General features: G+C 51.6%; 1 protein-coding gene across 2 annotated transcripts in view; it reads left to right on the forward strand.

Moving 5' to 3' along the window:
• The window catches only part of ASTN2 (astrotactin 2), a 277,000-nt gene extending 261,787 nt beyond the window's left edge, over positions 1–15,213 (forward strand). For both annotated transcript variants that reach the window (XM_032130546.1, XM_032130547.1), the window contains exons 21-23: positions 7,028–7,128; positions 8,368–8,551; positions 14,293–15,213. In XM_032130546.1, coding sequence (XP_031986437.1) covers positions 7,028–7,128; positions 8,368–8,551; positions 14,293–14,530 — 523 coding nt within the window. In that variant the 3' untranslated portion in view covers positions 14,531–15,213. The remainder of the gene's footprint in view (positions 1–7,027; positions 7,129–8,367; positions 8,552–14,292) is intronic.
• The last annotated feature ends 7,423 nt before the right edge of the window (positions 15,214–22,636 follow it).

Consider the following 22,636-nt stretch of genomic DNA (forward strand, 5'->3'; position numbering starts at 1 on the left):
AGTCACTGTTTTTGAGCATGGCCATGGCATCAGCTGCAATTCAGGTAACCTTGCAGTGTGAATAACCCTGGGTGACTTCCCCAGGGTTGACACAAAGCAAAGATGGACCCATGGCTGCGCAAGCCTGTCTCCAGCCCCACGACAGCTCCACCTGCCCTCAGTGTCTCAGAAATCGAGCCTCCTCTGCCTCTCCTCAAGCTTCTTATAGTGCAGAGCAGCCTGTGCCTTCTTCCTGCCTCCTTCCTCCAGTATTTGATGGGCACTGTTTTATCCACTTCCAAAAGGCATCAGACACCTGAAGCATGTCCTGGCAGGTACATCTGACAACTGTGGTCTGGTTTTGTTGGGAGGCATCTGTTGAAGGATAACGATTAGTCTCACAGCATTTGCTGTCCTGGGAAAAAAAAGAAGTGTGAATTGTGAGAACAGTTTACTGACAGCCCCATGTATTGGTGTAATGGCAAGGCTTCAATACTCCAGTGTGGCACCAGTTCCTGCTAACCTGTTCCTCCATCACACTGATGGGAGCAGGTCAGTTGTCACAGATGGTTAAAAAAAGCTCAGTTATAAAAGGTGCTTTTCTTGGATGGTAGAACGGTGAGGAGAGCATTCTAAAAGATGGGGTATTTTTTCAAGATCGCCCTGTCCACTGTTTCCTTACTGTGGGAAAGCAGAGCCAGAACCAAAGACAATGAAGAACAGAAGACACTTGTGGCCGTGCCAGCCCCAGGGAGATGGCACAAGGGTGACCACTGCCCAAGGTCAAAGCTTTGCCCAAATCCCAAGGCTCCAGCAGGGCCCTTGGCAGGGATGCAGTGTGGTCAGTCCCCTGCCAGGACACCAGCCCTCCCCTGGCACCATGGACATGGGCATGGCATGAGTGAGCCCAAAGCCAGGGCCCAACAAATAGACCAAGAAATCCTCTCCTTCCCAAAACCACCCCCTGCTAATTGTCTGCTCAGCATTTGCTGCAGAGACTGAGGGGTTGCTCTCATTTACCTCTCTTAATTACCGCGAATCACAGAGTCGTCAATAAGCTCAGCTGCATTCCTGTGGCTTGTGTGGACTGGCTGCTTTTTATTTGATCTGATTTATTTTTAAATTGTAATGGTTTCTGAATTGGGAATCCTTGCACTAAACACACACACCCCTTTCCATGCCTGCCCAGGCAGCTGCTGGCAGGCAAGCCCCACTCCTGCTCCATGTTCCTCAATGGACGTGGCTGGGGAGCTCTGCAGGGGAGGTACAAGCCCATGGTCGGGGAACAGGAGTGGGTGGATGGCTCCTGGACCGTGCACAGCCCATGGCACGTGGCCGGGGGTGAAACACCCATAGCTCTGCTCCACCCTGCAGCACCCCTGGGCTCCCACACTGCTCAAGAAGAGTCTTTTAGGGAAACTGTGTGTGTAATTTATGGATGCTTTTAGCTCCAGGAGATGCTGGGATGAAGGTCTGATGCTGCTCACCTGTGGGTATCAGGACAAAGAAACACACTCCCCCCTCAAGCCTCCCTGTCTCCCTCCAGTGAGCCCCTCACCTTGATGTCTGGGAGCCAAGGACACTCTGAGACTGAAAGAATGGGAGAGAACAGTTTGTTTGGGTCCCATGAGCACGAGGCCGTGCACGGTGCTGGGTCTGATGGGTGTGCTCACACCCATGTGTGTTTGGGGCACTGTTCCTGGCAGCTCCGCTCTGCACGTGCCCGAGTCCCGGCACAGCCCGAGCCCGGCCCCATCCCTCGTGCCCAGTCTCCGTGCTGAGATCACTGGGCAGCAGGGAAGTGTGGAATGCCAAGAGCTGCTCCACTGAGGGCTTTTAAAGGGAGGCCTCAGCATTGTTTTTCAGCTGGAACGGGAAGCGAGGAGGGCTGGCAAGGCAGGGTGTGATGTGTGCGTGTCAGCACGCTGGAGCAGCCTCGGCGGCATGGGGCCGGCTGCGTGCGAGCCCCGCGAGCCTGGGCTGTGCAGGAGGCACGGACAAGCTGTGACCAAGCGGGGAGTGACAGCAGGACGTGCGTGTAACACCTCAGCCAAGTCAGGATTTATGTTTGCAGGCTCGGCATGACGGGTGGTGGTAGCCACGCTGCCGGGGAGGGAGAATCCATCGCGCTGTGTGTGGGACGCCAGCCAGGGTTGCCCTCGCTGAGCTGCTGGAGTTAACAGCAAGAGGCTGCAGGAACACGGCACCAAGGCCAGGCAGATCAGCCAAGCTCAAGCCAAGCCCTACTGGCAGGAGCGTGCTGTGGTTGCACCACTTCGGAAAGCTTGAGGCCGTGTTTTTGCGTGACGCTGGGCTCTGGAGCAGCATCTCTGCCCTGTCCTTCATTCACACAGGCCAGGGGGCTCCTCTCAGAGCCTGGGTTGGCCACACAGAAGCTAGCTCCCAGTAGGCACACACTTAATTAGCGTGGGGGTTTGGCATCCATGGGAGTGCTAATTGAGCTCCTTATCAGAGCCTTTCTCTGCAGCCCAGGCAGCCCGTTTGTGGTACAGCATCTCACCGAGCAGCTGCACCAGCCCAGAGGCCTCAGGAAGAGCAGACAAGGCAGACCAGAAATGCCTGTGGTATCTCTGCAGGATATAAAGAAATCAACAGCCAAGCTAAGGAAGGTCAGACTCAGAAGTCCTTATCTTGCTTCCCGCAAATAAGGATCATGAGTAAAGCACTCAAACATCATGAGCATCATGAGAGGGAGTTAAAAAAACATGCTGCCTATGAATAAGTAACATGTTTTGAGCTTTCATTCTCAGTCTTAAAGAGTTTTGTGCCTTTATAAATTTGTATTTTGGGTTATTTTCTCTGCACTGAGAAAGGATAGAAACATACTTTTCTGGTTTTCAAATCCCTTGAAACACAATGGACAATCCCAACAGTCCTTGGGTTGCAGTAACCAAAGCTTTAACTTTTGCTTTCTCTTCCTCCCCCAAGAAGCATCTTGAGCCTAGTGATAAAACCCAGCCTTCAGCCAACACTGGGCGGGGAATCTACAGGGAAGGTATTGACATTTCATGAGGCCAAATGTTGATTGGTTTCTGTCTCTCCCTGAATGTTCCTTCAGGTCCCAATAGGTTTGAATTCAGCAGTAAACATTTAAGCAGCATTACTTTACAGGACTTAGTGTGCTGTGATTTGCTGCAGAGGTGGCAGCATTTCCAGGCGTGGAGGGCTGGATCCCTGCCAAGAGCATTTGTGTTTGGACCTCTTTGGAACCTCTTCAGGTAAAATATATTCTAGTATTTCTAGAAATACAGGTCTTTGTGTAGAATCTTACTGAAGGGATGGTTGGAAAAGAGGATCAGCTGTGAGCTGAGTAGCAGGGAGCCCGGAGCTCCTTTGGAAAACACAGGGAGAAGATGAGGAAATGTCATGAGGAAAGTTTATCAGTAAACAGAACACCTCCACATTATAAAGGAGCCTCTGCCAGATCGTAGCTACCATATGGCATTCCAGGTTGTCTGACGTGGTTTCGTGCAATGGCTCTAGGTCTGAGACCTTTTAGTTTCTGGCTTTGACTTCACCCCTGAGATCTCTGCCGTGGGCAAAGCACTCAGAACCACTCTTTGGCCACATTTATTTACAAATTATCGGGGTTGGCTTATTCAAGTGCAGCTCCATCCTCATCAGTGGGGATGATGCCTGGCTTGGTCCTTGGCCCACGATGCTGTAATAGATTTAATTGGGGCAGGAAGATCTCCCTGGAGCGGTGCAAAATCCCGCCATGTCCTCGGCTTAGCTCCCTCCCTCAGAGCCATCGCTTTGGCTTTGCCCTGGTTTGTCATGCAGATGCAGAATCATGGAATGGTTTGGGCTAGAAGGGACCTTAAAGCTCATCTCATTCCACCCCTCTACTATGGGCAGGGACACCCTCCACTGTCCCAGGTTGCTCCAAGCCCCATCCAACCCAGTCTTGAACACTTCCAGGCATGTGGAGTCCACAATTTCTTTTGGTAACCTCATCACCCTTATTGTAATGAATTTCTTCCTAATACCTAATCCAAACCTACCCTCCTTCAGCTTGAAGCCACATCCCCATCTCTCCCAGGCAGTGGTGGTCTCTCCTCCCACTGGCCACCCCTGTGATGTCCTGTTGGGTCCCAGGCTGCTCCTTGCCTGCATCTGCTGAAGGTTTCCAGCAAGATGGGAATGCTGGGTTTGCACAGAGACACAGAGACACAGGTCTTTGCACTCCCCTCTCTTAATTGTCTGTTTCCGGGAATAAGAGAAAAAAACTAAACGCCAGCACTCTGCACAGTGCCATTAACTGGCCATAAAAGTGTTTTGCTGCAGAGGCTGGGTGGTCAAGTGGTTTGAGAACAAGATTGGAAGCCATCATCTCCCGAGTTTCCAAACTGTTCATGTCGCTGAGCCTCGCCGGGGCACGATGCTTCACCCCATATGTCTCTGTTTACCGTCGATAAAACAGAGCTATTAATACTGCTGTGCTTCGGGGTGATCTTCTGGACTGTAATTAATGTTAAAACCCTCTGAGGTCACTGGCTGGAAGGAGCTGGAGAGGTGCAGAGGCTGTGTGCTGCTGGGCTGCCAGCCTCCACTACGGCTGGGCTGATTGGTGCTGAGTCCAAAACATCTCATTCACAAGGAATGGAGATGAAAGAGTTTCCTCTAAGGTTCTTGAAAGAGGACTGGCTCCAGGTGAGGTAAAGCAATTGGGTTTCTTCTCAAAAAAATAATTTTTGACAAGATCAAAATCACTTTGATTCTGATGTTTTTCCATTTACATTGTTGGTTGTTTTTTCCTTACATCATCCAAAAAATGATGAAATGAGGGCTTGTTTTTTGACTTTTTTTTTTTTAACCCAGGCCTGACCAGGAGAGATGCTCTTGCTCTTGGCAGCTGAGTGACTTTGTTCCTGTGTGAGCTGGGCAGAGGGGAGAAGTGCAGTCAAAAGGCTCATGCAGGTCTTCAGCATCACCCAAAGGGGTGGATGTGCTTCAACACCCAACCAATCCTCCTGACCCCACTGGCGATGGAATAGGTGAAATGGGCACTAATTGCTGAATATTACAATTGTGTTTTGATAAAAGTCTTCTGTTTTTCAGGGAAAGTGCTCTGGCACTGATTGCCTCAGAGCTAATGGAGGCAGCCTGAGCTGCTGCAGGCAGAGCAGAGGTTACACATTAGCTCTGCTCATCCTTTTACAAAAGCAAACACAGCAGCACAGCCACTGTGGCTCAGCAGGTGACCCCAGGATGGGGATGGGGAGCAGCTCCCAGCAGTACCCTGATGTTGAGCCCTCTTACTGCTTGTTGTGCTTCTGCTGATGAGCAAGAAGAGCCCTGCACTGGGTGGGCAGCAGGACCCCTGGGCTCTCTGCCCTGTTCTCCCGCTGCAGCTCCTCATCTCCTGGGGCTGGAGTCCCCCTGCCCAACACTGGGTGCCCTGTTGGTGTTGCTGAGACACAAACCTTCCCTGCTCCCAGCAAGAGACTCCTCACTCCCCCTGAATGTCCCATCTGCTGAAGGGAGGGAAAGGAACGGTGGCACCTTCAGGATGGGATGCAAAGCCCTGCAGTCAGACTCCTGCATGGAATTCGCTGTTGCCCTATTGCTCTGTCTGTCCCTCAGTGAGAACAGCCTGTGTGTGGTACTTGTGTGGTGACACAGTGTGGATGTCCTTCCTGAGATGCTCCCACTCCGAGCAGTGCTCCTGGGAAACTAAGGAATGTCATGCCAGAAGGATTAAATAGCATCTCCTTGGGCGAGCCGAGCGTGTGCGTCCCCTGCGTGCCCTAGCTTGGTGAAAACGGGAGTGCTCCCTGCGCACAAGTGTGTTCCTTGGCAGTCTGCTGGCATCCTTGCACACAGCAAGTATTGTTAGGGACATAATGCTAATTGCTTGGAGGGAATATGTCCTGCGCTGGGAATTGCTACTGTGCAAATGTCAGCTCTTATCAGCCACATGTGGGACGTGCAGGGCCTGCAGGGAGGAGAGAGGGGGCTGGCAGTGCTCGTGTGTGGGGTAAGGAAAAGGGAGGCATTGCTTCTGTCACCCCCCAAGGGTGCTAAGGACTTAGGACCATTCCTTAAATAAACATACATCAGGGTCTCAATCCCATTTAAGCTTCAGCTGCTTTTATGGTACTCCTTGCACTCACTTGCAAGAACTGCTCACTTTTACCTTAGGCTAAGGAGGGGTGGTGTGTTATTTCTCAGGCTGGGTACCCCACCACCAGGCATCTCAGACCTCTGAGAGGCTCAAACCAGCCCCTGCACTTTGTCAAAGCCAGCTTGAGTTGCCATGCCCAGCTCAGAGTGAATAAATATGAACTGATGCCCTTTGGGAGAGCGGACAGAAGATTGTCACCCCTGCTGCGAAGAAGCATTCTCATTTTGGAGCTTTGATGCTCTGAGCAGGACTCTGAGCTCAGCATCCCAGGACGTTCCATGCAGCCACAGCCTGTTTACTCAATGCTCCATCCGGCACAAAAGCCATATTTTACTGTCAGATGCTCTCCATTAGCTTCAAGTGTGAAATTATCATTCCCACCCTTTTACCAACCCCACCCTTGTGAGGAAATGAGGGAGCAAACAACTCAAGGGCCATCCACAGGATGAGTACGAGCTGTCACTTGTCAGCAGAGCCCACTTACGGCAAGAATTACTGCCCTGCTCCCAGAAAGGCCAGAGGGAGCCCAGCTCACAGACACCACCGTGTTATAATGCTCACATCAGTGCATGGCAAAGCAGCCCTGAGGTGTTTGCATCCCTCTGCAGTCGGGAGGATTCAGGGTGCAGTCCCACAGGGGTCCCTGGGATGGGGAGAGAGGAAACAGAGGCCTGCAGATGCCAGAAAGGGCTGAAGTGACCTGTCCCCTCAGCCCTGCCTGCTGTCCCTGGGTTCTCCTGTGTTCCAAGACATCTCACATCTCCTTGAGATGCCAAAACTGACTGATAGTGCCTGGACCACATTTTTCCTTTCTCTTCTGAAGGCCGGTTCCCATAACAACCTGGTGGTGTGGGACTGAGGGATCAAGGCATTGTTTTCCTTTTGCTTCCTGCCTTCCAGATTTACCCTGTACGCGGTGGATACACGGGGCAGACACTCAGAGCTGAGCACAGTCACCCTGAGGACAGCCTGCCCACTGGTAGACGACAGCAAGGCAGAAGGTCAGTGCTCAGGCACCTCCTGTTCCACACCAGGAGACATTTCCTTCTGATTTTGATTTTCCTTTCTTCACACTGCTCCCACAAAGCTACCCAGGCCCTTCTCTCCCAGGCCCTTCTCTCCCAGGCCCTTCTCTCCCAGTGGGAAGGCTCCTTTAAATCCACCCATGGGCACAGGGACGTTCATCCGGGGAGGGGTGACAAATTGCAGGAGTGTCCAGGGGCAAAGTCTCCTTGGCTGGGCAGCTGATGACTCCGTGATGCCACACTGGCATCCTTGCCAAGCACAGCTGTGGGAGCTGGTGCTGTGTCTGACACAAGTCCCCTGGAAAAAGAGCAGTCCCTTCTCACAAACCTGAGAGAGGCAGCCCTGGCCGCGCCATGCAGGGCACCATTGGCTCTGGGTGCTTGAAGGGATGCTGGGGGCAGCTGGCTCAGTTTGGAAACAGAAATGTTGATAAAAGCCCAGCTACTTTTGCACATTTGCATTGTTCAGTTTTGAAGCTGGTCCCACTTGTCCTTACCCCCAACCCAGAGCACCTGGCTGCTTTCAGATTTAAAAGGATTCCTCTAAGTGACCACCATGTTACCTGTTCTCTTTCTTGCTTGCTTTCCCTTGGGAATATCACACAGGAGAAAGTTTTGGTTAGTGCTTAGCTGCACATTCAATAAGAAAAGCATTCCCATGAAAAAGCAGCAAACAGGAGACTAAGGAGAAGGAAGGAGATGCAGTTTTGTGCATTTCTCTTCTCCGAATTGAGATGTTTTTTCTCCAGCATAGAGTTAATGCTCTTGTTTAACACATCTGAGCTGCTCCAGCCAATGCCCACAATGATGAGGTGCTGCATTTCTGGCTGAAGGACCACCCTGGGATCAATAGTGTTGATTTCTTCTTTAGCACCATAGCTGTGAATGGCTTTTGGTTTGGTGAATTTGGGAGCAGCTTGCCTGCCCTTCCTGGGAGGAGAAGGCTGTGCCTGCCTCTCCTCCTCCTGCTCCTTCACGGAGTATTGCTGGAGTGTTAGGGGCAGCTCTGCTCGTGCAGGGCACCCACTGCAGGATCAGCCTGAGGAATTGCTCAATGCTCTCCAGTCACTGAGCCCTGCTGCAGGCAGCCCCAAGGGACTGGCAGCCATTCCAGCTGCCTGCCCCTGCTGCTGGCCCTGCCAAGGGCTCTTCTCCTCTTCTTCCCACGTTAGCACCTTCAGCTGGTCATTAATCCCATGCCCTGATCCTTTCCAGAGATAGCTGACAAAATCTACAACCTCTACAACGGCTACACGAGTGGGAAGGAGCAGCAGACAGCCTACAACACCCTGATGGAGGTCTCTGCTTCCATGCTCTTCCGAGTCCAGCACCACTACAACTCCCACTACGAGAAGTTTGGGGACTTCGTCTGGCGCAGTGAGGACGAGCTGGGGCCCAGGTACCTGTCCCTTCCTTGTGTCCTGCCCTGCCCCATGCCCAGAGCATGCCTCTGCTCAGCACTGTGGATGTGACCCCGTTGCCTTCTCCTTGTAGCTAAGAGAAGTCCCCGTTTGGTGTTCACCAAGCTGTCCTGCATCCCCTTGGACCACCAGGTCCTGCTCGGTCCTTGGATGAATACTGGTGGGACACCTGGCAGCTGGGGGGATCTTTGCATGAATGTTTGTGTCATCCAGTGATACAAACAAGTGGGTGATGCTTTGAATGAGTGGGAGCTTGGAAACACTGGGAAGTGGGGGGCAAAGGATGTAATATAGGCCTGGAAAAGTTTTTCCTTCTCCTATCTGCTGGTTGGATGTCACTGAGGATCTCTCCATAGTACCAGGATGGCAGCTCACAACTGTTGACACCCCTCCTAGACATAGATCCAAGCTGGCCTGGGGATCATCCTCCTCCAGAGATGACCTTGGTAGTTCATTGGCCTCTCACACAGAGCCATTCTCATCCTTCCCACTGCCTTCCCTCTCCTTTGATGACACTGCAGGCTTGTTTGTGCTTTGCAATTGTTCCTTTACCTCTGAATCCCTGGGAACCATCAGCTGCTTCTTACACATCCTTATTTCCCCTGTTACTTGAGATCCAACCACTGAAGGTTGCTGTCCAACCCAATACCTGCATCAAGCCATGGGACAGCAGGGTGACATTTAAACTGCCAGACTCAGGACCCAGCTACATCTGGAGCCCACGGTCGATTTGGCTGCTGGCTGTTGTCCTCACCGAGCCAGGGGAGCTCCTCACATCACTCCTCTGCCCCTGGTCTGTACTTGAGAAATATGTGACTTGCAGCCAAGGGGATGAATCTATAAAAGCCAAGGCAGCCAGTGCCAGGCTCGTGACAAGAGAGAAGCTCTGCCATCCAGCCTGGCTTCTCAGGGAGCTTGGACAGAAGCAGAGGCATTGACATAGCAGGAAGCAACGAGGATTCTTTTTTGCGAAGGGAGGCCATCTCGTAATAGGATTTTAATTGACAGACTGTTCTCCTTCCCAGGGGGACGTTCATTTTTGTACCTTGAAATGTTTATCAGATGAGCCTCGGCTTCACAGTAAATGTTCACTCGTAAAACGGAGTGACAAGAGGGGAGTCGATTGCCTCTGTGTAATAAATACATCACACTGAGGTTCCTCGTGAGCCCAGTTTCCATGAAAGCCACAGGTTACTGCAAACAGCTGCTGGCAAGAAGACACACTGACAGCCAGATGTCCCAGCCAGACCGTTTACATTAAGGAGACATTAAAAACTTAGCTCATAGGTGGCCCTAAACCAGGACTTTCCATGGTCATCTCAGCACCTGGCTTGCCTCATCCTGCTCATCTCCTCTAGCAACAACAGCCCCTTTCCTGCTCCCCCCATTCCTCTCACAGGCACCGAGTGAATCTCACACAGTTAATTTGTTCCAACAAGACAGAAGAATCTGTCTAAATCAGTGAATTTTAATGCTACTGTGCATCCAGACCTCTGGATCCGTGCAGCCAGTGTGCTTCCTAACACAGCCATGGGGAGATTTCACTATTATTTTCTCTTACTGTGTTTGCAGGCCGATTCTTATGACCACTGCAAGCAGGGTATGGCTTTTAGGAGGAGGCAGAACAAATAATTAAGTTAATTTTTTTTTTCCCGAGCCCCTACTTGTGGCTACCAGCAACACTGGGGTCACTATGTGGCATCAGCCCAGGGCTGACAACCTGTCCCCTGCTCCAGCCAGTCACCCAGGCAGGCAGCCAGGCTGGCCAAGGGACATGAAGTGCATCTCCAGAGCAGCTGACTTCTGGTACAAGGGGGAATGCAATGTTCTGATGGGAGGCTGTGATAAGAGGCCATCAAGTCCTGGACTCACTGTCCTTGCACACGAGGATCTGAAAGACCCAGGTCAGTTCTCAGTAGAGTGGAAAATCTGAATTTATGACAAAAGCACCTCATACAGCAACACAGCAGCCAGGCAACCACCCTCTCCCTGCAGTCTCAGGAATCTCATCCTTCCTTCAGGCAGGTATCATATTTTATTGGCCTCTTCATGCTGCTTCACCTTCTTTTAGTACCTCACTCCGAGGTGAGGCAGGGCAGGGTTTGGCTGGCTCTGGATATGTTTTTATCCCACATCAGCCCTCAAGGTGAGTGTTGGCTGTCCCCTGTGCAGCAGGGGGACGAGCATCCTGGCAGGAGCACCCCTGGCACTGGGCAGAACAGGAGGCTCCTACTCTCAGGCATATCCTTGCAGAGCCGGGGCTGGCAGCAGGGACCTCAGTGCCCCGTTCCCTGTGCAGTGGGAACACTGGTTCATGCAGGAGCCCTTGGAAAGTGCCCTGGCAGCAGACACCCATCCTCTCCCTTTTCCTGTCCCCCACCATGCCACAGGGCACTGCAGAGGGAAGTGGCTGCTTAGAGCTGTCAGGATTTTTAAACCCCCCCTCTTCATCATTTGTGACTGTACTGTGACCTCATAAATCCACCACCTAAGTGCAGTCCAGAATCAGTCCCTGGCTGCTGTGGTGGGTGTGTGGTGGGAGGGAGAGCACCACTGGCCCACACCAGCATGGGGGCATCCCCATCTGGGGCATGGGCTGAGGGGGAAGGGGGTCACTTCTTCCCTTTGGGGACTGGCCACAGGCAGACAGGAGAGTGACTCCCCTCTCGCTCCCCTGCTGTCCCCTCCCAATTCCTGCCCTTTAATAAGGCAATAAATTGCCATTGCTGGCAGGGATGAGGTTGGTCAGCATTTAGGAAGATTTCATTTCCAGTATTTGAAAAGGTGGTCGTTCTGACCCGACAGCCCTCCGTAGGGAGCACTTGGGTAATACCCAGGCCTTGATTTATGGTGTTAAATTGGCAGCCCAAGAACTGCTCCTGTAATTTATTACCCAGTCTTCACCAGAAAGCCTCTCTCTCTTTCTCACCCCTCCCCTCACCCGCTCTTGTCTCTCTTCCTCCTTATTTTTTTTTAAGAGGGAACAGCTGACAGCCAAAAGCTAAATCTAACATTTACGCATGACTTCATTACCCCGCTGAAGTAAATGACTCAAAGTGGTGAAACCCATCAAAACTGGAGCTTTGGCACTGGACATCAAAAGCGAGGGGCCTGATTCCCTCTCCCCCATCACCCTGTCTCCTCTGTGACCACAGTTCAGTGTGTTTTCAGTATTGTCATAGAGCCAACCCATCATGTGCCACATTCCATCCTTAAACAAGGGTTTTTCCTGGGGTTGACCACACCGAGAGAGCTGTGGATGCAGCAGGTGTGTGGAGACAGCTCCAGAAGGAGCACAGCCTCTGGCACAGCTGGCACCAGCAGGTTGGGGTGGTTTGACCCCTGAATTTCTTGCCATCCTTGAGCTGCTTCTCACACATAGGAATATTTGCCTGGATAAGAGACCTGAGTATGTATCAGGAAGCAAGGATAATGTGGTGAGTTCTAGCAATATCCAGGAGATCATTGAAGCGTGGTGGAGCAAGGAATGAAAATGGGAAGGTAGAGAAGGCCAAGGCAAAGGCAGGTTGTGTGGGAAAAAAATGAGAGATGGGTGAGGAAAGCGGTGGAGGGTAGGATAGGGGAAGTGGTGAGAAGAATAGAGGAAGGCAGAGCGTGGCCAGCAGCCACTGGCCAGCTGAGACATCCATTCCTTGTGGTGGTGTTGTTGGTTACCCACCACCAGGGTTTGCCTCAAGGGCTGGTCATGGGCCCTCCTCATTGCTCCCCCTTGCTGTGGCTGGGAGAGGCCTTGTGGTGAGCTGGAATAGTAACCAGTTTGGGGGGAAAATCCAATCGTTGCTTGTTTGGCCTTTGAATAAACAACTTCCCCATGTTGGCACAGAGTTCAGGTCCATGGACACCAGCATGAGCACAAGCTAAAGGGCTGGGGAAGGGCCAGTACCCCATTTTGGAGCTGCTTTATGACAAATCTGGGTCATCGTGGAGCTGTGGCCTTAGAGAGATGAGAGTTCTCCTCCGTGAGATCCTTCTGGCTGATTGATCTCCTCCTGAGCATGGTCAGCTCACATAAAAGTCCATCCTTTGAGGTGGTGTGGGTACTGTGCTTGTTCAGCCTTTCCTGAAAGGGAGAATCAGTGCAGATGTTAAGAAACAATTTATCAGCGTTAGGATGGGGAGCACTGGAAGGATCACCAGCTCCTGACTCTAGGAACAGGTCAGAAATTCATCCAGGCAGGTTGATCCCAGCAGGAAGTGGCACAGGTGATGACTTTTGGTCCCTTCCAGCTGCAGTGACTGTGATTTGTTGAAGTTTGCCAACTGTAGTGACAATCTCTACAGACTTTGGTCTGCAGCTGAGCTGAGCTTGAATCAATCAGTCTTCACCAAAAGCACCTAACGCCATCATGGAATTGGTGACTCCAAGAGGTGCACATGCAGCAGCACAGGACCTGTTCGTGGCAGTGTGTCAGGTCTTGGTGAGTGGTGGGAGCACCGTATGCTGTAGAAGGTCAAGTGGCTGCCACGGAGAGTAACATGAGTAGAGGTGTTGTATCAGAGCTGGGCACAGCTCAGTCCATGGCATCATTATTATAGATGTGACTGTAGCTAACAGGGCTCAAATTGCCCAGTCTGGGTTGTTTTTGTGGATGAAATCCATAAATGGATACCATGGAGTGTTGTCTAAGAAGGGCCAATTTCCTTTGCTCTTCCTTTGCTCTTCCTTTGCCCTCCAAGCTGACCCACAGCACATCACCCTGGGGAGGAGTCGGACAGTTTTCCATGTGCAGCCCTGGAGGAGCAGTGGTTTCCTACAGCCTTTCATCCAGTGTTCCCACTCCCAAGGGAGAGGCCCGAGCTGGCTGGGGATGCCAGGATGCCCTCCCGCTTCCTTCTGCCACCCCTGCCCTCTGCTGGTGCTGAGGTGACCCTGACCAGCCCTTCCCTGGCATCCCATCCCTGGACATCAGGCTCACAACGCTTCCCCCGGGCTGGGAGCTCACAGCCTGAGCTGCAACACCACTCAGCTTTCATAATCAAATAATCCCCATGTTTATGCCTTGCTGACTGACAGTGCTGCCCCTGACATACCATTATCGGGAATTTACATTCCTGCAGGAACTGCGAAATCCCTGACTCCTGAATCCAGAGCTTTCCTGTGGCACCAGAGGGAGAGGAAATAATCTGTGATCTTGAGACTTTCAGACCACTGAAGTAAACCCTCTTCCCTCCCTTTGTTTGATTTAGCACTTTGCAGACTCCCACAAGGGGATTCTTGGTTTCTTACGGGTTTATTTTGTTTTGTCTTAATGTGTTGTGCTTTTTTTTCCTCACTCTTCTAGTGTCAGTCCTTTTGGGCCGTTTGCCTCCTGCAGACTTGGGAAATCAGAAAGGAGAGGGCTGGGCTCATCAGTCAGGAGCAGGAAGGTTCTGGGGGTCTCACCAGGGTGGGGCCAGCACATGTGCTGGAACTGGCCAGGATCATGTGGTGGTGGTGACAATCTAGCTGGGGCAGACTGTCCCCAGGGCACACAAGCTGCTCCAGTGGATCCTGGTGGGGTGAAATGGTAGATACAACCAGAACTTTGGGAAAGACAGGGTGTCTCTCCACTTGAAATAGGAAAGACAATGTCTTAGGCACTGGGTCTCGTCCATTCTTGTCACAAGACAGAGCTGGTGGCAGAAAGCAGAAGTTTGGACTCCTGTTCTCCCCTGTGCTTTTCCCGCACTGCTCTGTTCCCACCTCTGTCCCCTCCAGGAAGGCTCATCTGATCCTGAGGAGGCTGGAGAAGGTCAGCAGCCACTGCTCGACGCTGCTGCGCAGTGCCTACATCCAGAGCCGCACTGAGACCATGCCCTACCTGTTCTGCCGCAGCGAGGAGGTCCGGCCGCCCGGCATGGTCTGGTACAGCATCCTAAAGGACACCAAAGTCACCTGCGAGGAGAAGATGGTCTCCATGCTGCGCAACACCTACGGGGAGTCCAAGGGGCGGTGAGGGAAGGAGCGGGCCTGGAGCTGTGGGAGGCAAAGGGACTCCGAGGAGTAGAGGACTTGTGATGTGCTGAGTGGCTGGTGGGGTTTGGGGTCGGGTGATGTTCAGAGGGGGTGGAAGGGGACAGCGAAGCCAAACAGGACTTTCTCACACAGATGGCAGAGAAACAAGAAATGAGCAAGTTGGACTTTATTTCTTTTCCCTTTTTTTTTTTTTTTTAATTTTTCAAGAGTGAAAAAAAAAAAAAAGAAATTACCTAATTTGACTCAGCATAAAAGCCTCTCCTTTTTAATCTTTTCTTACTGAATTTCCTGGACTACACGCTCCAAAACCCTGGGAGGAGGAGATACCCACTCGAGGCCAGGGCCAGGCAGAGGGGAGCTGCTGGGTGCAGGGTGACCCCCTCCCTGCCTGCCCTGCCTGCGCTGCCACCGGGCAGGAGCTGTGGGGCGAGAGACCCCGGTGCTGTGGTGGCCGAGGACGCCAGGAGGAGGTGGCGTGGGTGGCCGGTGACACCGCGCTGCCAGCGAGGGTCCCGGAGGGGGAAGGCAGGCAGGTGCCCGGGACACTGCAGGCAAGCTGGGCTTTTGCAGCGCTCCGAGTGGACGGGGCGGCTCCGCGCGCAGCCTTCGTTCGCAAGGCTCCCGGCAGCTTGTTCTGTGCATTAAAGATTCATATTAAGTCCATCTTGGCTGTCTCACTGGTGTTTCTTCCTGGCACGGTCTCACCTCTGCTTGGGCGTTCGTGGGGTTTCGGTTCTGGGGTGGACATCGCTGATGGCCACTCCTGGGATGTAGCTGAGATGAGGGACCCCAAGAGCTGTGTGCATAGAAAGGAGGGAAAAGTGCGGCCTTTTGCCCAGAGTCCTTCTCTCCTCAACACCCAGCAGAGCCACTGGTCCCAGTGGGAGCTGGGAGTGTGTGGGAAAGCCCATGAAGAAAGCCAGGGGCTAAAAAGACATGGAGAATCTGGTTTCTTTTACTGTCAGATGTGGGTTAGGCTGGCCTGGGCTCCCTGTGGGTAATGGATTTCTCAGCCTGGTAGCCAAACCAGAAAGTGTGGGAGGGTGAGAGGGGAAAAAATACAAAAATCAGATCAGCTCAAAGCTATTGCTTTTTCCTTTTTGAAGCAAAACAACGAACCTGGAGAGAGAAGAGGGAAGAGTGTAGGTTGAATGAATCAGTTTAGTCAGCCCAAAGCAAATAGTTTTGTTTAGTTTTTCAGGTTAGTTAACCCTTTAACATCGAAGCAAACAGGAGGTGAGTTTCAAAACAAAAATACTTTGAAACCAAACAAAGGTGCAGGATTTGATGTGGAGAAGGTTCAGCCAGAGACCTTTTTCTTCTTGAGCTAAACCTATTTGCCCGACTTGCACCCACTCAAATAATTCTGGTTGTTCCTTCCAAACTCCTCTATTTTTTTCCCCTCTTTGGTTATGTCTCTTCATTTGAGCCACATTCATGTGCATTGGGAATGATGCCAGTACCTGGTCAAAGTCCTGCTGGAGTTCACAGAAAACTTCTGTGACATTGCTGCCTGTGAGACAAACCCCAAAGCATTGCAGGTTGCCTGAGGTTCTTAATTTTTAATCTAAATCCCTTTTTCTGATGGAGAGAGAGAGGAGGATGACACTGAGGGCTCTGAGCTATGGCCTCTGTGTCACTGAGGCTCGTACCACACTGAAAACGAAGACCAAGGAGGGGCCATGACATCACCATGTGTTAAAATCTGAGTGCCCAGCACTGCTGCTGCCCCTTCACCATCCCTTTGCCCTTTGAGGGTGGCTGGTGGCCTTGGAGTTTGCTTGTGGGGATGAAGGAGATGACCGTGATTTGTTGCAGTCAAATGAAGACTTTGCATTTGTGGTTGGAGCTGCCTCAACACCCAGCAAAAGCCTCAAAATGCCAACGTGGTGGTGCCTGGCCAGTGCCCAGACTGGTGTCAGAGTGAGCTGCCCATTTCACATGCTGCCAGGATACAGTGTGTGCACTTCTGGGGGGTGAAAACCTTCAAATCTCTCGTTGGAGCCACTGATGCAGAGTGACTGGGACTGCTGTGCAGTTTTGAGTGCCACAGTATAAGAAGGATCTAAAGCCATTGGAGAACGTCCAAAGCAGGAACATGAAGATGGTGAAGAAGGGCAGAAGCCATATGAGGAGTGGCTGAGATCACTTCATTTGTTCAACCTAGGGAAGAGGAGACTGAGGGGAAACGATACCACATTTTGCAGCTTCCTCACAAGGGCCGATGGAGAGGCAGGCACTGATCTCTCCTCTCTGGTGACCAGTGACAATTCCTGAGGCAATGGCTGGAGCTGTGTCAGGGGAGGTTTAGGCTGAGAGCAGGGAAAGGTGCTTCCCCCAGAGGGTGCTGGGCACTGCCCAGGCTCCCCAGAGAATGGGCACGGCCCCGAGGCTGCCAGAGCTCCAGGAGCGTTTGGACAGCGCTGCCAGGGATGCCCAGGGTGGGGCTGTTGGGGGGTCTGTGCAGGGCCAGGAGCTGGACTCTGGTCCTTTTGGGTCCCTTCCCACTCAGGATATTCCATGATTCTGTGGCTCTATGATCCTCCCCTCCTGCCACTGGCAGAGCAGAGAGTGGCTCCACTGCCTGTAGGACAGGTCCCCCTGGACGCTCGGCAGGACACAGCGCAGGCCAAGGCTGTCAGGACCAGCAGCAGCCGCAGGGAGCTTGGCCGGTCCGTGCTGTCCCTGCTGCTCACCGGGTGCAGCTCCAGGTGCTTTGAAGCTGTCTTGTTTTCTCAAGGCTCTGGCCCACAGCTGTGCCTTTCCCTGTACTTTATAAACACAGGGTTTTATTTTGTTTTTGTTTGCTTGGCTGGGAGATGATTCATTTCTCTTGGAAGGCCCATGCAGCACACGGCGATGGGGAGCAGCTCTGTGGTCTCGCTTCAGGCGAGAGCCAGTGTTGATCAACCTAAGGAACAAATTGCCTGTGTTTTCTGACTGGAGTGGAGGTGTGACAGGGATAATGCTGCCCCTGGGATTCCTCTCCATTGTGAGTGTGGTGCTAGGTGTTAGGAACAGGAGATGCCAGCCAAAATACAAGGCAGCTGGCTGGCTGGCTGGCTGGCCCTCAGCGTGTTTTTCTCCACTCTGACACTGCGAGCTCCCCCACAGTGACACTACGATGTTTTTTGCACCTGGGATGCCCGTCCCTCGCAGAGCTGCAGCATGGGGATGTTTTGTTGCAGATGGTGATGGAAAGGAGACCTTCAGCTCTGGTAGCCCTGACTGGGAACATAGCAGGAGCAGCACAGGGACAGGCTGGTTGTCCCCTGGATCCACATGGCAGCTGTGTCCATTGCAGAGGCTTGGTTTGCTTACCTTGGAAGGCTGCTGAGGAGCTTTGCTTTGCATCCATGGTGAGACCGGCTGTTCGTGCGGGTACATGTACAGAGTGAGTTGTGTGTGAGCCCGTGTTAATATGTACAGAGCAGGTGGAAGAGTCCAGACTCTGGGCTGCGGAGTTTGATGGCCATTAACCTGTCGTGAAGCACACCTAGCTCCCAGATCAAAGCCAGGAGAGCCTCTGGCTGGTGATGCTACCTGGCACAGCGCACCCAAGCCAAACAAAACCGAGGAATTCGTCGAGGTTACACATCCTCCAGCACACAGCTGAAAGGAAGGGTCTGTATTTTCTCCCTGGAAACTTTGGAGAATGTAACCCTCTGGCTTTCAAGATAAACAGTTGTAGTCATAGCCCAGCAATGCTGGCAGATGGACCTGTGCCCCATAGTGTACACGCACACAGACCCCTGCCACTCCTCTGGCTCCCTCGGGGAAAAGGGATCCCAGCTCCAAAGGAAGTTGCTGCTGCCCTAGGAGCTGGTTCCTTTTGCCAGCCGATACCCTGACTTTGCTGTGCCACTGCCTGGGCTTTGGCAGACCAGGGGTGATGCTGTCCTGGGTGGGAGAGCACCAAGGGGTGGATGAAACATGAAAAGCAAGTGGGGAGAGTGGAAAAATGATGCCATCATCCAGGTTTAATAGATAAACTGCCCACATCCATTTGGAAAGCTGAAATTATTTCCCTAGTGGCATGGCTGGGATGGGTAGCTTGGCTTCAATGGCTCCTGGACGGAGTGATCAGCTTTAGGAAGAGTTAAGGTCAAAAGGAGAAACCTTCTCCATGTGTCTTTGCAGTGAGTGTGTGTGCAGGTAACAGCGCTGATAGAGCAGCCATGGGTGTATCCTGCACAGCCTGGCCCTCCTTCCCCCATCCATACACCCCAGCACCCCATAAACTCCAGCTCAGCATGGGGAGAGGGTTTTTCTGCAGAGAAACCTTTAACAAGCATTCACTGCCACTTCCAGCATCCTATGAGCATCCCACCGGGCACACGCCCTTCTTGAGGGCACCCGAAATCTGCCACTTGTCTGGCAGCTCAGAGCTGGTGACAGCTGCAGGTCCCCAGGGCTACGTGGGGCTGTTCCCTCCGGAGGAGCCTGAACAATCCCCATTGTCCCCATGGCCATTGTTCCCCCCGCCCTGGTCCCGGCTGGGCTTCAGCTGGCACAGGGCACAGAGCGGCCGATTGTTTGGGTTTTTGTGCTGCTGATGACACACCACTTTGGGACGGCTTCTTCCCATGGCAGAGGCCTCTGGAGTCAAGTGCTGCGTTTGCTCCTTTATTTATTTGTTTGGTTTCTGCTTTTCCTTTTTTCTTTCTTTTCTTTTCTTTTTTTCTTTTTTTAAGTTTTTCGTTGGTTGGATGGGACTCTGCTGAGGCTGGGGAAGAAGCCAAGGGAGAGCCAGTGGCTGTGCTGTGTGGGCAGCCCAGGTCCTCACCATTCCTGGGGGGAAAAAGCCTTGCAGTGGCACTAATGCTTAGCCGTGGCAGTGCCCTGTGGTGCCACGGATGGCTCAGTAGCCTGTGAGCTCATACCTTGTTGCCCTGGGAGGATGTAAACCACACATTGTACCTGCTGGGCCAGAGGCAGGATTAGCTGTCCAGAAGCTGAGCATCATGACGTGAATTGATTTGTGCACTGGGAGACACAAAGGAAAAGGTTTCTGGTTTACTTGCCTAAGGACACATGGCCTGACTGCCTCCCTGAGTGTTGGTGGTGATGATGTTAAACCAGGACCATGGCTCACAGTGCCACCATGGCGGGGGGACCTGCCCTGGGCAGCTCTGGCCTTGCCAGTGCCCCTCACAGCACTGGGCTGGGGGGCACAAAAATCTGCCAACAGGCTCTTGATCCTGGGCACCAGGAGCTGCCAGGGCTTCAAGGATTGGTTTGAACCACTATGACGTGCTTCAGCTTGGGCATTTCCTATGGTGCTATGAGGGTCAGGAGGTTTTAAGTGCTTGGGTGGAAAGTTTGAGCATTGCAGTATTAATAAAGAGTGCAATAAAAAGAATTCCCTTTCCCTTCCCTGCACCTGCCCACCCTCCCATCTCTCCAAGCCTGTTTGGCTGGCACTGTGGTGTGGAGCCTTATGGAAACACAGCAGCACCAGGACTTGGGAAAACCCACGTTATTAGGGTGACATTTGGAAAAGAACAGGTCTGTGTTACAAAGGTGAGTGCCTGAAGACAGAGGTGGGTTTTGACTTTCAGCCAGAACCATCCCCGTATCTCAACTCTTTCATCAAAAATGCCAATGGATATGAAGCACAAGTTGGGTTGGATGGGCTGGATGAGGATAAAGGGGAGCAGCAGCGAGCTTAGGTATGGGGCTCTTAGGCTTTAAAAGAAGATATGACTGGGGAAGTGATTTATAAATAAATAAACTGGCAGATAAAAGCAGGGCAAGGAGGGTGGCTACAAAGGAGGATGTTTCTGTTTGGATTAGTTCTTCATTCACCATAAGCAAAATGATCAAAAAGTTGTGAATAACCTTTTATCTGAAAAAAAGAAAAAAATAGAAATTTCATGGAAGTTGTTTTTAACCACTAACAATCCTCCCCAGGCCCAAGAGAAGTCAGCCAAAAGATTGTCAAGACCTTTAAAACTATTTTTACACTGTATTGCCTCACTTGTACTTAAAAAAAATGAAGACCCTGGCCCTTTGGCTGCATTTTATCAGGGAACTTAGGCCAGTTGTTGACTTGAATGATGTAGGCAGCTGTTATTCCAACTCAGGGCAGAGGGAAAAATTTGGGGCCACTGCAGCGATGTGCTAGTTAACGAGCAGCAAAAACAAGAATTCCGGCCTCAGAACCGCTCACTTTTCTTCACCTTCCAGGTGTGTGTGCCTTAGAAACTAGAAAACTGAGGAGATGGAATGAACAAGTCCAGGAAAAGGTAGTGCTGGAACAGAAAGGGTGTGCTGGGTTTGTGTGTCTAGATGTGTGCAGGCAAGTGAACCCATGGGCACACATCTGCCAGCCTGGACATTCATTTGATTTTCAGATGTCCTTGTTTACATGGAAAGGAGGTTTTTTCACACTTGTGAGTAGTTATCTCTGTATTCCAGTCCTCCTATGGAAGCTTTTTTAAGCCTCCATGTCTTTTTGACATGACATTTTTCTGCTGCTAACAGCTTCATTTTCCCATTACAGGATGATCTTTAAGGTCCCTTCCAACCCAAGCCATTCTATGATTCTGTGATTGCCACAGTCACCAATGCCATGCCTGTCTGAGAAGCTGTGACTTTGAGCCAGGAGAGGGTTTTGCCGTAAGAGTTCAGAGCAATTTCCCCAGGTTTCTTTAGCGATTGATCTCCAGACAAGACACGTAACCTGGAAGTAGAAACTGACTGTGCATTCCAATTGATCCTGGGGTGGTTGTGCACGTGCAGGAGGAGTGGAGCTGAGCAGAGCCCAGCAGGGGTGAGTTGCCCGCTGTTCCCTGCCTTCATGGCTGCTCCCACCTTCAGGTCTTTATTAATGCCTAATAGATAGTTCAACACACAGCCAATTGATTTGTGCATTGCCATAGACACAACCCATTTAATCCCTCGTTCCTGGGCCTTTTTACCTACAGTATGTGCTGTGCGTGACGCACTTATACTCCATTAATAATGCACTGACCAAGACTAGGATGGTATAGAAAACACGGTGCATTCTTGCTCATGAGATTTCTGTCTCTCGTTGCTCAATATGTTGCAGTGGTTTTTCACGGGTAAAATGGAAAACATTTTTTTACTGACTTATTTATGCCAAAGTAAAAAAATAAACCCCAAAATAAATGATTTATTCTCATCCCTCAGTCTATTGCCCTCACCACACACGAATTGTTCGTGTACACCTTACAAGGCCTTGATCTGGTGGGGGGACAGCAAGCCCAGCTCTCTCTAGACCACTGGAGACTGATGCATCTCTATCTGTCTGTTTTCTCATGTGTCCAAAGGCTCTGTGCATTGGGATGTTCAGCTCTCTGGCTGCACACAGTTTGCTTTCAGCCTTGCTTCCCTCCTAGGTAATACCCCTGAGCCAAGGCACACTCCCACTGGGACTGCTTTTCTGGATGAATATGTTCTGCATGTGATGAAGAAGACAAGCAGAATATGGACAACTTGATTTTCAAACCTCTCTCGCACCAAAATCTCCACCAGCCTACCTGGGGGGAAGCAGGACCTGAATCACCTTGGCAGAGCCAAATCCACTGGAGGCAAAATTGGCTCCCAGGGCCCTGACCAGTGCTGCCTCCCTCCACCCACTGCAGCCCTCTGGAAAAACACGGTGGTGCTCAACCCCCCCTGCCCCAAAAGCAAAGAGCTGGAGCACATGGACAGGGCGCTGTGCAGCTGTGCAGCCAGATGTGGGACCCCACAGCCTTCACTGACCACGCTGGGTACCCCCATGGGCGTTGCTCGGGACCGGCTCGACCGAAAGCAAAGGAGACATGGCAAGAGCGAGAGGTCCAGTTCAGAACTCTTTAATACAAGCTTATATTGTTTGTGTTTCTGATTCTCTGTTCTCCCAGCATCTGGGGACATTAACCCTCATATGTGTGTGAGCATGTGTATGAAGATATATACAAAATCACACAGTTAAATATTTAAGCATACAAGGTATTATATATTTATATAATATAGAACTTTAGGGTATAGGAATCAACAATGGCAAAATATTTCTGATGAATCTGACATAACTTTTTTTTTTTTGAGTGAAACATGACCTGTTTTTGAAAGACCAGAG

The sequence above is a fragment of the Corvus moneduloides genome, chromosome 21 (assembly GCF_009650955.1).
Source record: "Corvus moneduloides isolate bCorMon1 chromosome 21, bCorMon1.pri, whole genome shotgun sequence".
Lineage (NCBI taxonomy): Eukaryota > Metazoa > Chordata > Aves > Passeriformes > Corvidae > Corvus > Corvus moneduloides.